General features: G+C 39.3%; 1 protein-coding gene across 5 annotated transcripts in view; it reads left to right on the top strand.

The window, feature by feature from the left end:
* The first annotated feature begins 1,900 nt into the window (after positions 1-1,900).
* The window catches only part of ATF7IP2 (activating transcription factor 7 interacting protein 2), a 59,653-nt gene continuing 40,084 nt past the window's right edge, over positions 1,901-21,469 (top strand). For 4 of the 5 annotated variants that reach the window (XM_049638225.1, XM_049638228.1, XM_049638227.1 and 1 more), the window contains exons 1-4: positions 1,901-1,985; positions 14,192-14,257; positions 15,125-15,972; positions 17,501-17,625. In XM_049638225.1, the coding sequence (XP_049494182.1) occupies positions 15,135-15,972; positions 17,501-17,625 (963 nt within the window). In that variant the 5' untranslated portion in view covers positions 1,901-1,985; positions 14,192-14,257; positions 15,125-15,134. Of the gene's footprint in view, positions 1,986-2,017; positions 2,325-14,191; positions 14,258-15,124; positions 15,973-17,500; positions 17,626-21,469 lie in introns of those variants that run through there. The other variant, XM_049638226.1, reaches the window with a different exon arrangement.

Here is a 21,469-nt window from a genome sequence, read left to right on the forward strand (position 1 = left end):
ATAGGGGCTTAAAACAACACTCACTTATTGTGTCATAGTTTTAGAAGTCAGAAGTTCAGTGGGCTCACCAGGAGAGCACGCACCTCTTGATCTTGAGGTCATGAAGTCGAGCCCCATGTTGGGCATAGAGCTTACTTTAAAAAAAAAAAATGGGGGACGCCTGGATGGCTCAGTCAGTTAAGCGTCCGGCTTCGGCTCAGGTCATGATCTCCCAGTCCATGAGTTTGAGCCCAGCATCAGGCTCTGTGCTGACAGTTCAGAGCCTGGAGCTTGTTTCAGATTCTGTGGTCTCTCTCTCTGACCCTCCCCCGTTCATGCTCTGTCTCTCTCTGTCTCAAAAATAAATAAATGTTAAAAAAAATGTTTTTTTTTTTAATGGCACACGATATACTATTTCCCTAAATGGACATGATATTTCTTTTTTTTTTTTTTTTTTGGTAAATGTTTTTAATGTTTTATTTATATCTGAAGGAGAGAGATACAGAGCATAAGTGGGGAGGGGAGAGAGAGGGAGACACAGAATCCCAAGCAGGCTCCAGGCTCTGAGCTGTCAGCACAGAGCCAGAGATGCAAGATCACGACCTGAGCTGAAGTCGGACGCTCAACCCACTGAGCCACCCAGACTCCCCATGGACATGATATTTCTAAAGGCTACTTATTCGCTGTTGACTGAATTAGGTCCATATTCCTTATCTGGCTCCAATTCACTTGCCTCCTACACCCTCTCTTTCTCTCAGCAACCCTATGTACACCCTTCAATTATGTGAAAAATTGTTTTCCAAAACATGGGGCGCTTGGGTGCCTCAGTCAGTTGAGCGTCCAACTTTGGCTCCCGTCATGATCTCACCTTTTGTAAGTTAAGCCCCACATCAGGCTCTGTCAGGGTAGCCTCTCTGTCTCCCTCTCTCTGCCACTCCCCACCCGCATTCTCGATCTCTCTCAAAAAATTATTTTCCAAAACAAAACATAAAAACTTGTGCAAAGATCGGTGTTATTTTACATTTTTGCCAATTTCCTTGATGTCGGACTTAAGACAGTTGGATTCTTGTATCTGTTTCTGCATTTAACCTGTTGCAACATAACACGACACTTTCCTAGAAGTTTCTGGAAAACCGAAACGTCTGAGACCAACAGAAATGTCAATACTATTTTTATAATAGAATAGACACCCACCCCCTGGACCAGATTTTTGGGAACCCACTGGGTCAAAGTGTATCATTCCGTTCATGACCCAGGCTTCCAGAACTTCCGTCCTTGCCTCATTTTCCCCGTAGCCAGTAGCTACTACACGGCAAGCAGTTGTCCCCTCGGCGATGAGAGACGTGTCATGGAAAAACTGATGGTTACACTCCCTGCGCCGAGCACAGAGAGGACACTCAGAACTGTCGAACACACAGCAGTCACAAACAGGGCCATAATCTGCCTGGAGAAATCTAACGAAGCCCAGGGTGACAGGGTGCCGGGATAATTCAGGAAACTCAAGAAAACACAAGTGGGCCATGTCCTCTCGCCTGGGTGGCAAAATTTAAGGAGTCGCCCAAAAACTCCTTCATCCAAAGAAATGAAGCTTTAAAGGCAACATTTTGAAGATTCCAATCGGTTTTTATAAAGAGTTTCACGAGTCACGTCTCTCGGAAAACTACCGCGTCGCGCGAATCACTCAGAACGACCGCCCGCCGGGACGCAGGGCGCCGCCACCGGACGGGTGAGCACCACCGCCCGACGCGAACCAGCGCTCCAGCCCAGAGGCACCCCGCCGCCGACTTCCACTTCCCTGCCACCGCCCCCTCTCGCCCCGCCCACTCCACCCGGGCGCCCCTGATTGGCCGGGCCACGGCATGCTCGCGCTGCCATTGGCCCGGAGTCCGGCGGGGGCGGGCGCGGGCAGACTTACCCCCGAGGTCCGCGCGGGAGAGTATTGTGCGCGGCGGTTACTGTTCCTTGAGCTCCCGTTGAGGAAAGCGGCCGGTGGGGAGCCGCCGTAGGTACGTTGGGACCGGGCGGCAGCCCCGCGCGAGCGGCGGTTGGCCGGGTCGGCGGTTGCGCGGCGCCGCGCGCCTCTCTGAGGGTCGGCGCAGGAGCCCGGGGACGCCTCGCTAGCAGAGCGGCGGCGGGGCCGAGCGAGAGGCCCCCGCGGAGTGGCCGGGGCTCCGACGGGGTCGGGAGGACGCCCGCAGCGGGCGAGAGCACGCGTCCGCGGCGCTTCCCCGGCGGGCGACGCGGGAGGCGACAGCGGTGTGCGCTCGGCGGCTGAGGCGCCCCGCGTGGGTGGGAGTGGCGGCTGCGGAGGGGCACCGCGTCGCCGCGGGGTTTTATCCTTCCGAGTAAGTACGGGGTCGAGGCCCGGCCGGACTACTTTAGCGGCCGCGGGGGAAGGCGGTCGCCGGCGCTCGGCCGGGCGCCGGCGCGGCTCCCCAGGCGGCGGGGAGACTGCCGTCGAGACGTGGCGTTGGGAAGTGAGCCCGGGGCCTGGCGCGCACACGTGTGCCGGACACCTGTTGAGCTTAGCGGCGCCAGGGATCCTGCAGCCGAGTCTTGGCGGAGATGGGTCTCCCTCCCACGCAGGCGCTCTGGCTTTTAGGAGCGCTTACAAATGTATATGTACATATTTTCGTATCAGAGGCCGTTTTCTTCTTCGTGCCGCCGCCTGACCTGCTCTCTCTCCCCCATTTTGGCCAAGTCCAAGGATGTGCACGGTAGAGAGAGGAGGCGGTTAGTTTGCGTTGCCTCTCGGACCCCAGCCTGGCTGTCCTTGGAAAACTTGACTTCTCCGACTTGTGCGCGTGACTGTTGACGACGACGCTTCTGACGTTAGGAGCCGGCACCTGTTGTTGGCTCTGGGACAAGCTAGTCTGCGCTGCCCTGAAGACTTCTGTGTGGCCAAGATCTAGAAAGAGAAGCGGAGCGAATAACTGCAACCCCGTGGAAGTAAAACGTTGGAAGAATTTGCGTCCTGTCCACGTACAGAGACTGTTAACTCCAGGTTGGGATTTAATAAGGCTTTTCGTGACATTCCTGTCACGCGTTTATTTGTAGCCAGCAAACGGACCAGCAGCCTACTTACTTGCAAAACAAACGGTGAAGAACAGTCAAGGTCAAGATAGGTCAAGGTCAAGGTCAAGATGTCACAGGAGAGCTATTGAAAATGCAGAAATGCAGCCTCTGAATCAAGGATTGATGGCCCTGAATTCATCTTTTGTGAAGTATGCCTGGGTCGTGTGTCCTTCACTTCGGTTTTCAGAGATGCTGAGTGTGATGCTAATCAAATTAATTTGCCTATCTCAGCTTTATCTGCAGATTTGCACGGACCACATCCTAAGATTAACTTCTGCCTCAACAGAAATGCAGGAACAGTGTCTTATTGGAAACGATTTGTCTTTTAAGAACTGGTGTGTCTAGGTACATCTTGAATTTTCTGCTCTGTTTACCTTATTGACTTGTACATACCTCAGCTTTCAGCCCACTGTCATCTCCTTACTAGTTAGTATCTTGAATTCTGGTGTGAAAATTCTTGTGGATATCATGTAATTCTATCATCGTGGGTGTGGGAAGATTTATTTCATTTCATGTAATCAGATTTTAAGTAATACATTGGATAGTTGTTAGTAATAAAAACAAACTTTATAACTTTAAATGTACAAGTGTTCTCATTGAGATATTAAATATAAAAAAGAACTGTATTCTGTTCTTTTCTGTCTCCTATTCTTACATCATTTAAATATTATTTTCTCTGAGTTTTAATTAAACCTTGGCCCATACCTTTATTTTTATTATTTTTTTTAATGTTTATTTTGAGACAGAGACACAGTATGAGCAGGGAAGGGGCAGAGAGAGAGGGAGACACAGAATGTGAAGCAGGCTCCAGGCTCTGAGCTGTCAGCACAGAGCCTGGCACGGGGCTCGAACCCACGAACGGTGAGATCATGACCCGACCCGAAGTCGAATGCTCAACCGACTGAGCCACCCAGGTGCCCCAACCCATACCTTTAAAATGCATTACCGTAGACTCCGGTAGCTTCTTGCCCTTCAGCTTTACCAGTCTGAGTGGGAAAGAAAAGATTGTAGTCTGGCGATATTTGGAGAGAACTAACTATGACTCTCTGGGTAGGGGAGATGATCAGATTAGTTTGAATTTTTGAATTCCTGATAAAATTTCTTGGGATACAGGGATGTTCATAGACTGATCTGGTAAATGTAGAGACTCTACTGTATATAGTGCTGCTGATAAGAAGTAGCTTATGAGCTCCCAATGGCAAAAATTGCTGAGGCCTGTTTGGGTACTTAAAGAAAGACTAACCCTGGTTGACTTTTTGGATTAATTTTTAGAAGTATACATTTAAGCAGCATTTTTTAAAGCTATATGAAAGCTACCTTCCTGAGGATATAAAAGTAAATAAGATACACCTCTGACCTCAAAGCTCATAACTAAAAATATATGTAATGGCATCTTCAGAGAAGAAAGTTGTTATCTTGGGAGAAGGCTTTTTTTTTTTTTTCTGACAGAGCAAGCCCGAGTGGGGGAGGGGCAGAGAGAGGGAGACAGAGAATCCCAAGCAGGCTCTGTGCTCTCAGTGCACAGCCTAACACAGGGCTTGAACTCCTGAACCATGAGATCATGACCTGAGAGGAAACCTAGAGTTTGATGCTTAACCGACTGAGCTACCCAAGTGCCCCAAGGGGAGGCATTTTTGAAGATGTGATCTTTAAACATGACATACAGGTGCCTGAGTGGCTCAGTAGGCTAAGCATTTAACTCTTGGTTTGGGCTCAGGGCATGATCTCATGCCTCATGAGTTCCAGCCCCACATGAGGCCCCATGCTGACAGCGATGATCTATTGGTTATATAGAAAATACTTGGCTATAACAATGTATTGGGTTAGCTACAGATGTGATTTTAAGGAAAAAAAGATGTGTAGGGTGTAGAAAACAGCTAAATCTCATTTGTAAATATATAGGAATTGATAATTACTAGAATTTGTAACTCAGGAGATAACTAGTATAAAGATATTTAAAAATACTGAAATAAAAACAGGTTGTTAAATTGATTAAAATTGATTGCCACCAGGCATTAAGGAGTGCTGACGAGCAACTATGTTTCATTATGAGCACTTTATAACTGTTTGATTTTAGGGCATTACATTGATGAAAGTTTTTAAAATAAAAGTAAAATTCTGCTAGCACTTAGAAAGTGGCCGGTGCAGCTGGTCCATGGACCACACTTAGAGTAGTAATTAGTTCATGCTCATTATCAGATAATCACCTGTCACAAATTGGTCAAGTTTTGTCAATTTGTTGACCATTGTATAGCCCTGAAGATAACCCTGTCCCTTCATAATTCCTAATCTGATTTGTACTTGTGATACAAGATTTCCTTGAATCTTAAGATCCTAAGATTAAATTCTGGCTCTGAACTATGTTTCCTTGAACAAATTACATAACCTAGCTCAGGTTGGTTGGTTTCTAAGTTTTACTGTTAGTAAAGGGAAGGTACATATTTGGTTCAGTGGATTTAAAAAAAAAATACAATTGACATTTATTTACCGTTGATAATGTATTAAGATACTTTTGCAGCAAGAAGCATTGCAAGAGATTTTGTAATGAAAACCAATCCATCACCAGGAATAGAGAAAATAAATCAGTATGTACTTAACAGCTTCAAACTATATAAAGAAAACAATGATTAAATCAAAAGTGCACAAATCCAGTGTTTTTAATAGCTGGAAGGTTGTGAACAGTACAACTAAGAACATCTGAACTAGTTGGCATTTACATATAACAACAATTGTACTCAACAGTGTTAGAATACAGGTTCTGCTCAAGTATATATGGAGCTTTTGGAAAAATTGACGATGAAGCTAGCCTCAACAAATACCATTTGGAAGATAGTCATTTTGGAAGATATTCTCTGACTCTGGTGCAATTAAGCTAACTTTCAACAAAAATATAAATAGGGAATCTGCAAATTGCATGGAAATTAATGTTTCGAAATCATCCACAGATCCTAGAAGAAATTCTAATGACAATTGGAAATATTTTGAACCAAATGATAAAATTGAGAGTGGGTTTATCAAAATGTATGGGACTCAACTGAAGCAGAACTAGAGAAAAATTTTATAGCTTTAGATGCAAAAAGTGAAGAGGGGAAAGCAGCTGAAAATGAAAGATCTGAGTTTTTATCTCAAGCTGGAAAAAGAGCAACAAATCAAGCCTGAAGAAAATGGCATTATGCCAACAGGAAATGAACACTACATACAATAGAGGGTCAACAAAGCCAAAAGTCAGTGCTTTGTAAGTATTGATTCAATAGATAGATTTCCAGTAAAAATGATGAAGGGGGGGGAAAAAACCCCACATCACTAATATCAAGAATAAAAAGAGCTTCAGTGAAGCCTGACTGGCTACAAGGGCAAGGAAGGAGCAGTGGCAACAACAACAGCAGACAGAGGCCCAGTGCTAGACAGCCAAGGACCAGAATGACTTCATCCTACTGGACCACTGGGCCAGGCTTGCAGGAAAACCAACTTCTAGGGCCCATGGGTGCCAATATCCTCTGACTTCACTCACTGCCCTGACGTCTGCCCAGATGAGCTAAGAAGCTAGTGTGAGTGGTAAGACCGCTAGAGACTGAACGTGGCCTGAGCCGCTACCCGCTCATCTTAAGAAAGGAGAAAAAAAAATACTACAAGTCTTACGGATGTTACAAATATAATTAGAGAAAATTATGAAGAACTTGATAAATTTGAAATTCTGTTGAAAGGAGAAAAACCACTAAAAGTAACAAAAAGATGTAGAAAATATGAATGGTCCTGTGTCTCTTTTTAAAAATTCAATTATAATTGAAAACCTTTATTACTAAGTTAACTCCAAGCCCAGGTGGCATTATGGTGAATTATTTCTAACATTTAAGGAAGAAGTAATAACCATTTGCAAACACAAACTCTTCAGAAAATAGAAAAGACTTTCAATTTTCTTGATGTGAGACCTGTAAAACAAAATGTAAAATGTAGACATAAATCGAATCATCAATATTAATGTCAGATATTAATGGATTAAACAGATTTTCAGACTGGAGGGAAAACCACATCCAACTATACGCTGTCTACAGGGGACACTTTAGATTGAAAGCTACAAATCTGTTGAAAATGAAAGGATAGAAAAAGATCTATCATGCAAAGAGCAACCTTAAGAAAGAGTGGTTATACTGATTTCAGACAAAACAGATTTTAGAACAAAAGATGCTACTAGAAGAGAGATGTTTTATAAAAAAAAGGACCAGTCCGTCAGGAATTTATAACAATTATATACATACACCTATTAACAGTACCAAAATCTATGAAGCAGATATTGACAAGAATTGAAGGGAGAAATAGACAATTCAAAAAGAATGGTTGGAGACCAGTACTGCCCTTTCTTAATGTACAGAAAACTAGACAGGAGACCGTAAGATTTGAATAATGCTCTGAACCAACTAGACCGAAGAGATGTCTTGCGAACACTCAACAAGATAACAGCAGAATACATTCTTCTCATGTATGGAGAACATTCTCCAGTGTAGACACACTATGCCATAAAACAAACATCAGCAAATTTAAGAGGATTGAAGTCAATGAACTAGATTGATAACAGTGGAATAAAATTAGTATTTAATGCCAAGAAGAAACTTGAGCAATTCACAACTATGTGGAAATTAAACACCTCCTACTAAATAACCAGTGGGTAAAAGATGAACTCAAGGAAAAACAGAAAATACTTTGAAATGAATGAAAATGATATGCCAAAACTTTGGAGTGAAATTAAAGCAATCATTAGAAGAAAATTTTGTAGTGATGTATGCCTGTATTGAAACATACCTCAAGTCAATAACCTAACTTTAATACAAAAAGAAGAGCAAACTAAACCTAAGTCAGCAGAATGGAGGAAATAATGAGTGTGGTGGAAATTAATAAAATAAAAAATAGAGAAAATCAAGGAAACCAAAAGTTGTTTTTCCAAAAGATCAAAAAGATTGACAAACTTTTACCTCGACTGACCATGAAAGAGACTCAAATAATTGAAATCAGGAATGAAGGAGGGAGGCTTACTACTGACCTTCCAGAAGTTAAAAAAATAAATAAGAGAATAGAACAACTCACTTGTATACCAGTCAGTTAAGTAGTTGAAACAGACAAATTGCTAGAGACACAAATGAACAAACCTGACTCAGGAAGAAATAGAAAACCTGAACAGACCTATAACAAGTAAAGGGATTGAATTAGAAGGCAAAGAAGAGCCCAGTCACAAATGGGTTTATTGAGTTCTACAAGACATTTAAAAATACCAATTTTTAATAAGTTCTTTTAAGAAATACAAGAGGAAGGAACACTTCCCTAATTCTGGGAGGCCAGTATTCCTCTGATAACAAAATCAGACAAAGACACCACAAGAAAACTACAGAACAATATCTCTTATGAATATAAATGCAAAAATCATCAACAAAACACTAAAAAATTCAATCCAGCAACACAGAAAAGATCATACACCATGACCAAGTGGGATTTATCCCAGGAATGCAAGGTTGGTTTCACATCCAAAAATACAATAATGTAATGTATCAGTGGAATAGAGAACAAAGCCATATGATTATGTTAATAGATGATGAAACATTCTCTGACAAAATCCGATGCTCCTCTATGACAAAAACACTCAACAAAGTAAAGATAGTTGGGAAATTCCTTATCCTGATAAAGGTTATCTGTGAAAAATACACAGCTAACATCATACAAAAATGGTTACAGAGTAAAGGTTATCCCCTGAGTCCAAATAAAATGAGGATGTCTGTTCTCACCACTTCTGTTCTACATTATACTGGAGTTTCTAGTTAGGATAGGCAAGAAAATGAAATAAAAGGCATCATGACTAGGAAGGAAGAAATAAAACTACTGACATATGACAGGATCTTACTTGTGGAAAATTCTAAAGAAGCCTTAAAAAACTAGAGATAAAAACAAGGTCAACAATGTTGCAGGCAAGATCAATATACAATATTCTGTTGAATTTCCATGTACTTGCAACAAACAATACAGAAATGAAATTAAGAAAAATAGTTTCAATTAAATAGCATCAAAAAGAAGTACAAAGCTCTAAAAACTATGAAATGCTTTTGAAAGAAATTAAAGATCTAAAAATGGAAAGACTTCCATGTTCATGGATCAGAATGTTTGGTAGAATTGAGGTAGCAATATTCCCTAAATTGATCTATAGGTTGAACACAACCCCTATCAAAATCCAGTAGGCTTCTTTGCAGAAATTGTTAATCTGGTCCTGAAATTCATATACACAGTCAAGGAACTCAGTCCAAACAATCCCCCTGTCCCCACCACGCCAAAACAAACAAAGTTGAGGACTCACATCCTAAATTTAAAACTTAGCAGAAACCTACAGTAATTGAGACTCTGTGGTACTGGCATAAGGACAGACCTATATGTCAATGGGATAAAATTGAGAACCTTTAAATATGCCTTAACATTGAAATGAATTGGTTTTTGACAAGAGCGCCAAAACAATTCAGTGGGGGAAAGAATGGCCTTTTCAAATGGTGCTGGAACAAATGTCCACATGCAAAAGAATAAATGGACCCCCTTGATACTATATATAAATTAAAATGGATTTCAAGAAATAAAGCTATAAAATTTTTAAACAACAGTAAATAGTCATGACCCTGGATTAAGCAGTGATTCCTTAGATATGACACCAAAAGCACAAGCAACAAATAAAAAACTAAAGTGGACATTATCAAAATTAAAAACTCGAGGTTTTCAAAGCATATCAAGAAATTGAAAAGACACCTACAGAGTGTGAGAAGTTTTCAAATCATATGTGAAAAGATACTGAAATCTAGAATATACAAAGAGCTCTTATAAGTTAATAAGGCAAATAACCCAATTTTAAAGTGGAAAATGTGCTGAATAAACAAGATAAACGTGGCCAGTAAGCAGCATTAGCAACCATCAGGGAAATGAAAATGAGTATCACATCACCCTCACCAAGATGAGTATACTAGGAAAGAGATCATAGTGAGTGTTGAGGAAGTGATCCTAAAACGAGATCTGTCATTCACTCCTGGTGTAAATGTAAATTTGTCTAGATGCTTTGGAAAACAGCCTTTCTCAGAAAGTTAAATATGGAGTTAGAGTATGTCGCGGCAATTCCGATGGGTATATACCCAACAGAAATTAAAACAAGTCCACGCAAAAACTGACACATGCGTGTTTGTAGCAGTTTATTCATAATAGCCAAGTTTGGCTCTGAACCAGAATGTAAATATCCAAAATTATTCTTGAAAGTATATATAACATTAAAGTAGGGTAAAATCCGGGATGTAAAATTCAAATACTTTTTAAATACTCTCTATACCCAAAGTTGGGCTCAAACTTCAACCCAGAGATCAAGAGTCACATGATCTTCCAACTGAGCCAGCCAGTCTCCCTTTGGATATTTGTTTTAATAATGTATATTCAAATAATGTTTCATTTTGTACTTCAGTGGTTACTGAAACATTGGCTGAAATGCTTTTGGAAAACTTTTTTTTTTAATTTTTTTTTTTTAACGTTTATTTTTGAGACAGAGAGAGACAGAGCATGAACGGGGGAGGGTCAGAGAGAGCGGGAGACACAGAATCGGAAGCAGGCTCCAGGCTCCGAGCCATCAGCCCAGAGCCCGACTCGGGGCTCGAAGTCACGGACTGCGAGATCGTGACCTGAGCCGAAGTCGGCCGCTTAACCGACTGAGCCACCCAGGCGCCCCGGAAAACTTTTAAATATACTAAAATCCATGGAATTGGAAAGCATGTGTAGACCTTAAAAAAAGAACAAAAAATAAAAAGGACATTTTCATAGTGAAGCATAATATGGAGATCACAAATAACAGAAAGGAAAACGTAGCAGCAAAAAGCTGTGAAAATCAGAGAGGCATAACACCAATATAAATTAAAGCTTTAATGGCATTTATATTACATGTAATTTGATTAAATTATATTGAAAGATTCATTAGACCAAAATCAGTAAGTTTTACAAGAGACATCTAAAATTGATGGGATGAACAACAGTATGTTCAGAAGGAGTTACATCATCAGATAAATAAAAGAGACATTATGTTTTTAAAGTTAAAAATTAACAGGATACTGTCCAACAATTAATTATACACCTGAGGGAAAAACGAATTTGGATTCCTTCCTTCCAGTACATTCTAAAATCAGTTCTAGATGGATTAAAGACTTAAATTGCAAAAGACAGGTCTTTAAAACTTGAGGTAATATAGATGACTTCTCTTTTCCATCCTTATGCTGCAGAACAGTACCACGATTCCAATGATGTGTCAAATGTGGTTTATTTGACAGCAAAGGATTGAAGCACAGGATTCAAGGTTGAAGAGTGTCAGGAGCTCTGGTGATGGGAGGGATCCCCCAATTACAATTTTTTAAGTTTTAATCTACCAGTAATAAATTTCACTAAACCTCTCTACAACATGTAAACTCTAGTTTACCTTTTAGATAGTTACCGGTACTTAAATTCCCTGAGCCCTTTACTGGCAGTGTTACTTATTTCTCTCTAAGCATACTGATACAGAAGTGATTTGTCTCTCTTTAGTGCCCTAAGTTTTATCAATGAGCAAGTTGCAGTTAATGACCCATTTTCTCATGTTTATAAACTTTAAAAATAATTCTGAGCGAGTATTTCTATTATATGCTCACTCAGGCCTGCATTTATATCATATACTTTTATGGTTAACGCAGCCACGCTACAGGTCCATGTCCCAAGATAACCTATTCGGAAGAAGGCTTCTGTACCTCCAGTGGGCCTTATTATTTCATATATTACCATGGGGGTGGGAAAGGATTTCTCAAGGGAGATTAAACTTTAGCCATAAAAGAAAAAAAGAAAGAAATTTGTCAATATAAAAATTAGGAAGATCCAAGATACTTGTAACTCATTCAACAAATGGTTGACAAAGGATTATTATTCATAATATTAAGTTTTCTTAATATGTAAATAAGAAAGGACAACCCAGGGCGCCTGAATGGCTCAGTCGGTTAAGCATCCCAACTCTTAGTTTCTGCTCAGGTAATTATTTCGGAGGAGTTTGAGCCCCAGTTTGGGCTCTGTGGGGACAGCATGGAGCCTGCTTGGAATCCTCTCTCTGACCCTCCCCCACTGACGCTGTCCCTGTCTCAAAAAATATAAATAAGCTTTAGAAAAAACCCAGTCAAAAAAGAAATTAAGATATAACCAGGAATTTTGCAGATAAAGAAAGCTGTATAGCCAATCAACATGAGAAGATGCTAGTAATTAGGGAAATGCAAATAAAGACAGTTGGGATATATATCTATATCCAGGTAGATTGATAAAAATTAAGTCTGGCAATACCAAAGGCTTGAGGGGATTTGGATAGTGGTAACTCTCATATATTGCCCATAGAGATGTAGATTGGTATACCTGCTTTGGAAAATAATTTGTCTATCTTGAAAAGTTGAACATTTGTATATCTTACCTGCTACCCAACAGATCCACTCAAAAAATTTATACAGATATGCCCCCTTGAAACAAGTATTCGTCAGAAAAAGAAAACTGGAAGTGACTCAGATATCTTCATAGAGAAGTAAATAAACAAGTTTTGTTATATTGACCCAATCAGTCATTATAATGCCATTAAAATGTATGAATTATTGCTATATACAATTGTGTGGATGAGTCTGGGATATTCATGAAGGAACAAGTGTTAGAAAACTATAAGTTACTCTAAAGCAAAATTAAACTGTACTGTTTACACATGACATTTACAATGAAACTAACTTACAAAGGGTAATAGAAGTATAAACTCAAAACTTAGGATATAGAATTATCTTAGAATGGGTACCAGGGAGGAGACATGGTATAGGGAAACTTAAGTAAATGAAAGTTACTGGTAGTACTTGATTGAATGAGTGGTGGGTGATTCAAAGGTATTCAGTATTTTTTAAGTAATCCCTGCACCCAGGGTGGGGCTTAAACTCACAACCCCGAGATCAAGAGTCACATGCTCTTCTGACTGAGCCAGCCAGGCACCCCAAAAATATTCAGTACTTTCAAATTGTTGTATTTCATAATTAATGGATATTACATGCCTTTTGGATGCATCATATGGAGGGGCATATTTCCCCCAAAGTTTTCAGGGCTTTTCACTATTTTTTGGCCTTCTCTAAAGGCCATGAGAAAGGACCATGGCAGTGTATTCACATGGTTGGAAGTTTTTGTAAGATTTTAAAAAATAAGATGCTATAATCATTTAAGACTACTGTCTCTCTTCATCTTCATTTCCCCTTACCTCTGTGTCACCTGGCAGTAGAACAGCTTCAGGCAGATTGTGATTAAGGATATCCTTAGTGTGGGTTTAATAGAATACATTTGTGGTTCATAGTCACTTTTGAGTGTAGGTAATTATTGCCTGTTGGCCTGATCGTGATGGGAATGTGGTCTTCAGTGCCTAGCACCTGAAATATGTGAGGAGTAAAGAAGCCACAAATTGAAATTTATGAAGCCAGAAGGTAGTCAGGAAGACTTTCCAGTTACCTCATGTTTAAAAATCTAAGTAGAGGATATAGCTCTCATGGATTTCCAATCAAAAGAACTTCTCTCTTTGTTAAAAAAAAAAATAACATAGCATGTTCAATTAAAACTTCACCATAGGGGCGCCTGGATGGCTCAGTCGGTTAAGTGTCTGACTTCAGCTGAGGTCATGATCTCACAGTTCGTGGGATCAACGAACTGTTCATGGGTTCAAGCCCCATGTCGGACTCTGCTGACAGCTCAGAGCCTGGAGCCTGCTTCAGATTCTGTGTTTCCCTCTCTCTGCCCATCCCCTGCTTGTGTTCTCTCTCTAAAGCAAATAAACATTAAAAAAAAAAAAAAATTAACCATGCTGGAAGAAAGCCTTGGTTTGATCATTCTTTCTATGGGAAATACTGCAAAAATTATGTTCACAAAGAGGCAGATATTCAATCATAGAGGCAAAACAGGATCCTATATTGTATCAGGGCCTTGATTAATGAAAGTATGCTATTTTTTCTGGATTTTGTGATGTTTATTTATACATTACAGGTTTTTTTTTTTTTTTAATTTGAATTTGTTCTGATTTCTTTTTTCTTGCTATTAAATAACTATTCACCTCAACCTTCAGGTCTCACAAATCCTGGAACTGTTCCTGATCATATGAAATAGTGAATAAAAAGGATAAAAGCTTCAGGTAAGAATATAGTTACAAATGACAAAATTACTTAGGTAGTTTTGACTGTGTCGTTTGTTCCTTAAAAAGTCTTAGATTCTTTCAGTTTAATAAGTTCTCTATAGTTTGCTAGATAACTGGTCTACCATGCCCGTATATATTATATATATCTATATTCTTTTGCTTTTATTATGCCTTTGTCACTTGGCAGAGTTCTTTCCTTTAAACCATTTACCTACCTGCAGTTTAGATCAGACTTGATATAGATACTGAGAAACACGAAGATATTTTTCTCTCTTATGTAGATTTTTCTTAAATTATGAGAAATTATTATTATAAAACCTAAATCGGCTTTCTTGTTTGAACTGGCATCACGTTGTGTATCTTTAGCATTTATTTTATACTCCTACTGGGAATTACTCCTGCAGTACCATTTATTTTGGAAATTTGAACATTAGGAAGGCTTTAAGAAGGTGCCATTACGTGGAGAAAATCCAAAATTCTTTGCAAAACATTGAGTTTTGTTTTTATGAAGAAATGCAATTCAGTCTTTAGATTATGTAAAGTATGGCCTGTTTGGATTGTTGACACCAAACTTTAATGGCTACAGCAGTGAAGTAATACCACAAAAAGTGGCCAGATAAAATTATCAGACTTAGTATCAAGTTGAGGCTTACTGGCAATATGAAGTCTGAGTTTTACATAGTTTAGATTTATAGAATAAAATTAAAATTACTTGTACATTTTAATGACAGATGGAAATGGATGTAATTTTCAAGAAAATTACCTGACTCTTCAGAGATAGTCTGAACCTAATTTTAGTACTGCAAATAAATAAGCTTTTGTCTATTAGAGAGAAGTACTTAAACATGGTATTTTAAATTCTAGGATATAAAAGATGGTAAGTCCAGATAGAAGTAAGCGGAAGATACTAAAAGCCAAAAAAACCATGCCTGCAAGTTGCCGGAAGCAAGTAGAAATCCTGAATAAGTCAAAGAATGTCGAAGCACTGAAAACAGCAAGTGGGAATAATCTATCAAGTGGTAATCAGAATTCAAATACCAGTGTCGTAACTAGCATATATGGACAGTCTGAAAATGCTGCTTCCTTGCTGGACTCTAATAAAAATTCAGTATGCTCGGTGAAAAGTAAAGTTTTGTCTCAGAATGTAATGAAACCACTAGAAACTGTTGATTCAGAAACAAGATCAGAATACACTCAAGAACAAGTTGTGTGCCCTTCCCAAAAGCCAAGTAAAACAATAGAATCTTCTGGGAAACCCTTTACACAAGAGACAAAAGATTCACAAAACACTTCTAAAAATCATTTGGAATGTCAGACAGATGTAACAAGGTCCTATTTTGAACAACGTGAAGAGGATTGTGATCTGAAATCCATTTGTTGTCCGTCCAGTTTATGCAGTGGTATGGTTCCAATACCAAAATCTACAGTAAACACCTTGGATGATAAGAGAATCGACAAGATCGTTTCCCATTTAGAAATGAACTCCATTTCCGAGTCACATGATAAAAGACAAAGTGACATTTTAAGTTCAGATACCCATTTTGTGCCTTTTGATAAAATACCTAAGTTGGTGAATTCAGTCATCTCCAGTAACTGTCCTGCTGACATGTTGAAAAGTGACGAATCCTGTAGAACCGGTCATTCCAGCGTTTCAAATTGTGACAATGCAGACTCAACGTGGCCATCAGCACTCGACACAGATAGTAATAACAGTAAGTGCATACTTAAGCATCTTTTGGAGAAATGAGTCATTTTCCTTTTGGGGGATTTTTTTAGCCTCAGATGTAGAAACAGTAGACTACATATAGTCAAGAGAAAGAGTAAATAATGATAATTGTTTTAGAGTATCTTGTTTCTGAACCATTTAGCATGAGGAGGGGGAAATAGTATTCTCCATATCCAAAGGAAAATAAATTCTGGCAAAGAAGGAATCAGTCGCTTTCCCTTAAGAGTACAAAAAAATCGGGGCGCCTGGGTGGCGCAGTCGGTTGAGCGTCCAACTTCAGCCAGGTCACGATCTCGCGGTCCGTGAGTTCGAGCCCCGCGTCAGGCTCTGGGCTGATGGCTCGGAGCCTGGAGCCTGTTTCCGATTCTGTGTCTCCCTCTCTCTCTGCCCCTCCCCCGTTCATGCTCTGTCTCTCTCTGTCCCAAAAATAAATAAAAAATGTTGAAAAAAAAAAATTTTAAAAAAAAAGAGTACAAAAAAATCAAAAGGTGGTTTAAGGCAGTTGTTTGGTTTATTTCATCTACATCTCTTTTTTTTTTTTAATTTTTTTAATGTTTATTTATTTTTGAGAGACAGCACGAGGGGGGTAGGGGCAGAGGGAGAAAGAGAGACACAGAATCCGAAGCAGGCTCCAGGCTCCGAGTTGTCAGCACAGAGCCCAACGTGGGGCTTGAATTCATGAACTGTGAGCTCGTGACCTGAGTCGAAGTTGGATGCTCATTTGACTGAGCCACCCAGGCACCCCTACATCTTTTCTTATTTTGAAGATTTATTTATTAGGTTAATAAGGAGGCTACTTGAAAGAGTGTGTTTTTTTTTTTTAATCATTGGTGAACTCATTTCTTTCCATAGAATTGACCTGGAAATCATATGCCAAGTATAAGCTGATAGGTAATAAGGGTATATACACATGAGCATATACATGTGTGTGCATAGAGTGACAGAGAAACATCAAATAATTAACCAGTGATGTTCTAGAGCTACCAAATCAAATAGCAAAAGTAAAAAAAAAAAAAAAAAAAAAACAGCAAAAGTAAATTTCGTTAGAAGTAGAATGTTTTTGTAGGTTAATGAAATATAAGAAAAAACCAATTTCGTAGGAGAAATTTTGTGTTCTTGTCTAGGCTTCATAGTGATAATTAAACAAGATGGATTTAAAATTAAAAATAATAATAGTATCACATATTAAAATAGGTCAGACTGCCTAAGTAACTTTATAAAAATACTGTAAGACCACTTAAGTAACTAGAGGATTAAATGCTGTAATTCAGTTGTTGTTGGTGTTAAATAGGCACTAAATAAGGTTGAAGGGAAAGTGCATCTGAGACCAGAACCCTACCTAAAAACCTAAGACAATCATTTTTTGGGGGGGATTAGTTTGTCGGAAGTTTTTATACAATTACATTTGCTAAAAAATGCTGCCTTGGTCACATTTTGGTCACTAGATTAGAGAATTCCCCTGTTTCTTTCCTTAGGAGGAATGTTTTTACCTCTGATCTTTCCATTTCCCCAAGGCCATAATCAAAAGAAGAGGATGTTTTCAGAAAAAAAAGAACATGTTAAGCGCATGAAAACTTCAGAGCAAATTGATGAAAATATTTGTGTAGCTCTGGAAAAGCAAACAGCATTGCTGGAACAGGTAAAATATCAGGGCATATATATTTGCTTCAGAAACTTCTGATTAATAAAAAATGGTAAAAGTTACTTGATCTCCACAATGACGTATAGTACAGGTGACTTTCACTTGGTGCAAAGGTGGTACGTGAAAACGGAATCAACAGATGGAGGTATCCGGGAAAAGATCATTGTTTACTTTACCGTCTCTAATTAATCGAACATAGCCCTATGCAGAGCAACCTGGAGAATCACATGGAGGTAGAGTGCTGTAGTAGAAAGAGAATGGCCTTTTTAGTCATATTACACTTAAATTTCCTTGGAAGACACTGCATGACCTTAAGCTTTGCTGGATCTCTTTTGTCCTGGTCATGGGGTTCTCTGATCTGCAGCTACAGCTGTTGGTATACCTTGTCACAATTGACCACTTCATAGACTCCGACAACCCAGAAGTCTCCATCATAAAGTCCAGTTGCATTCAGTTTTACTTGCCCTGATTTCCAGGTTTACACAGAAATGTTGCATTGTCTGACCATTTGCTGCATAGCATCATCAAGTGCACGTTTTGCTTTCATTTTTGCCCCTTTTTATTTCATTGTACTACAGTTTCCTACGTCTGATCAACTCTGAGTTTAAGTGTAATGAGCTTTAATTTTAATAAAAAAGGTCCTCATTACAGGACCTATTATAACAATCATATTTTACGGTTTTACTACCACTGGAATTGTTCACCCAAAAGTCATTATGTGGTAGATTAATGTCTGTCAACTATAATGGACCACAAAGCCCCAAGCCAAACTATCCTGCTGTTTCAGGAACAAAAACACTGCTGTTTTCTAAAAGAGACCATTACAGTTATATGGTTAGGTATTATATGAATATATATTCACATAATAAATAAATGGAAACCTTATTGAAAGACTCATGCAGAACCAGCATGAAAGCCAATCAGCAGTTTTTCCCTTTCCTCCTAGTCTTTTCTTCCAGGAAGACCAAAGGAAACTCTAATATGTACATAACTCTATTATTTGCAGGAGGGGGGTAGCAAAATTATGGTAAGCATAGATCTAGCTTACGAAAAAGGTTGCGGATTCCAGCTGTGTCTTACTTCGGTGGTTAGTAGCTGAATTTAGAAAGAAGTTCTTTTTTTTTTTTTAATGGGTTTTTTTTGTTTTTGTTTTTGTTTTTGAGAGAGAGTGTAGGAGGGGCAGAGAGAGAGGCAGACACAGAATCCCAAGCAGGCTCCAGACCCTAAGCTGTCAGCACAGAGCCTGACACGGGGTTCGAACTCAAGAGGTGTGAGAACGTGACCTCAGCCGAAGTCGGACACTCAACTGACTGAGCCACCCAGGTGCCCCTAGAAATAAGTTCTGATAGGGACATATAAAGACAAAATTTAATCTTTGTATCATTTTGGTTTCACTGGCAGGGGAAGATTACAATTTTCATTCATTATTGTTATCTGTCTCACAAAATACTTGGTCTGAGTTGACACAGAAAATGGTCCTTCCAAGTGAGGTTTAAGGAATGCAGTCTGTTTTGTTTTGTCAGCCCCCCCCGCCAAAAGTTTTCTTGCACATTCTTCGGAAATATCTTGGGTTTCAACTAATTACTATCTTTTTACCTATCTCTAAACAGCTAGCTTTCCATCCCTTGATATTTTAATTCCTGTTCAAACAGTTAACTCTCTAAACCATACCTATTTATTTTTCTTGTTTGATTCCCAGAATAGGTCCTACCATTCTGACATCGTTCTTCCCTGAGAGAGTCCCAGAGCTGTTGACTCTTCTCTCTCGAGATTCTGTAAGGATCTTGGCCTCACTGATTTCAATTAAATTATTGAAGTGGAGGGATTTTTCTTCTAAAGTCCAAGTTATTCATCTACCCATAGATAAGTGGAGTTCCTCATCCTAGGAAGTTGGGGCAGATTGGAAATGCATAATTGCCAGTCTTTCTCCAAGCTCTAGGCTACTTTGACTGCCATCTGCAAATTGTACCTAGGATTTGCATCTGATACCATACTTTTGGACACATTACCATCAGCACAAGACATTTATGAGGTATTTGGTCGAAGTTATTACATCTTCCTTGTTCTTCAGGAACATCACCACTAAACGAGAACAAATGTCCCCTCTAACCAAGAGTAATCACCCGTAGGTGGGCAGTTAGTCCTTTTAAATAACCAAGTTTTAAGAGTAGGCCTCCATCTGAATCACCAGGAATACTTGCTTGGTTAAATTGTGGTTTTTACTGGGCTCACTAATAGTTGAAGACTGTTGTTTGAGGCTCCTTTTTTCTCACACTTACCTGAGAATTACTCGTGGTGCCTGTTAATTATACAGCTTTCCAGGCCTTTTTCCAGGAAGTTCTGGTTGGTGAATTCAGGGTAGGGCTTAGGAATCTGTGATGTTAACAAATGTCCCATAATGGTTCTTCGTCACCAGGGAAGGTTCGCAAATACTGTGACCTCCACTTGTTAGCAAAACGCTGTTTCCATATTCAAAACATTTAGATAGTTTCTCCAAGATTCATCTCAGTATGAGCTTTACATATTGACCCCAGCCATTGAACTGGCAAGTATGCAGTAACCCATAAAAACCACACGTGGGTAACAGGTAACACCCGACAGTAAAAAATAGTATGTTTTTCTGAGCACTTATTTATATAATATACTTACTTTGAGCACTTACTAGTTTAATCAAATACTTAAAAGTTTGAAAGTGAAAATGACAGTCGTGCCTAATATTGAGAAAACCACTGAAGAAATGTTAAGCATTACAGAAAAAATCAAGTAGATGATAATGTTGAAGAGTAAGAACAGTTGGAAATGTGAAGGAAAAACCTTAGGAATAATCAAATAAAATTGCTGAATATGAGAAATCATCCAGGTGATACCAGTATAAAAGAGTTAACATAGAAGCTTTGTGTTCCAATTTCAGACACCAAGAAACAAGAATTTATGGGGAAAAATACAAATATTACCAATAAATATCTTAAGTCTATCATGATAGGTTTTGTTATTAAGAGAGACTACTTACTGTGTTAGGAAAGTGGCTTACAGGAGGTTACAGGTTCAAAAAGGTACAGTGGATGTTTCTGAATATATGGCTCAACAGAGCTTTTCATAGCCGTGGGCATTGAGATTAATTATACTCCCTGAAAATAGGCCAGTCTGTTTTCTAAAAAACAGCCAGACAATGAAATGCATTAATGTTTCGTGTGATAGCTACTACAGACTGTTAGGATAGCGTGTTTTATGCCAAACGGCATTAGTCACTACCTAATTGTTCTGGCCTCTTTCAGTTTTAACAGTAGGAAAGTCACCCCCTAAAAAAAACCTATGCAAGTGGATTATGTTGCATATTTATTTCCTTTATGCCAATTCACTATTTTCTATTTTATGGAGCTCTTTCACATATTAACCTTTCGTATTATAAAAATCCTATGAGGATCATTTGTTCAGCATTGTATTATCTACCCCTATGTGGACAAAGAAAATGAAGCCGAGAGATATTGTGACTTCCCAAAGGTCATGTAGCTTGTTAATGACTGGGCCAAGGCTCAGACTTCCATAATTTGCTTCAGATTTACTACAGACCAACCAACCATGTTCATTGGGCTCTGGTTTTCAGATAGGTAGAGATCCTTTTTATGGAATACAGGTTTCAGTTATGCTTATTAAAAAATATAAATGGGGGCGCCTGGGTGGCTCAGTCGGTTAAGCGTCCGACTTCGGCTCAGGTCACAATCTCACAGTTCGCGGGTTCGAGCCCCGCGTCAGGCTCTGGGCTGACTGCTTGGAGCCTGGAACCCGCTTGGGATTCTGTGTCTCCCTCTCTCTCGCCCCTCCCCTGCTCATGCTCTCTTGC

This window comes from Panthera uncia, chromosome E3 (genome assembly GCF_023721935.1).
Source record: "Panthera uncia isolate 11264 chromosome E3, Puncia_PCG_1.0, whole genome shotgun sequence".
NCBI lineage: Eukaryota > Metazoa > Chordata > Mammalia > Carnivora > Felidae > Panthera > Panthera uncia.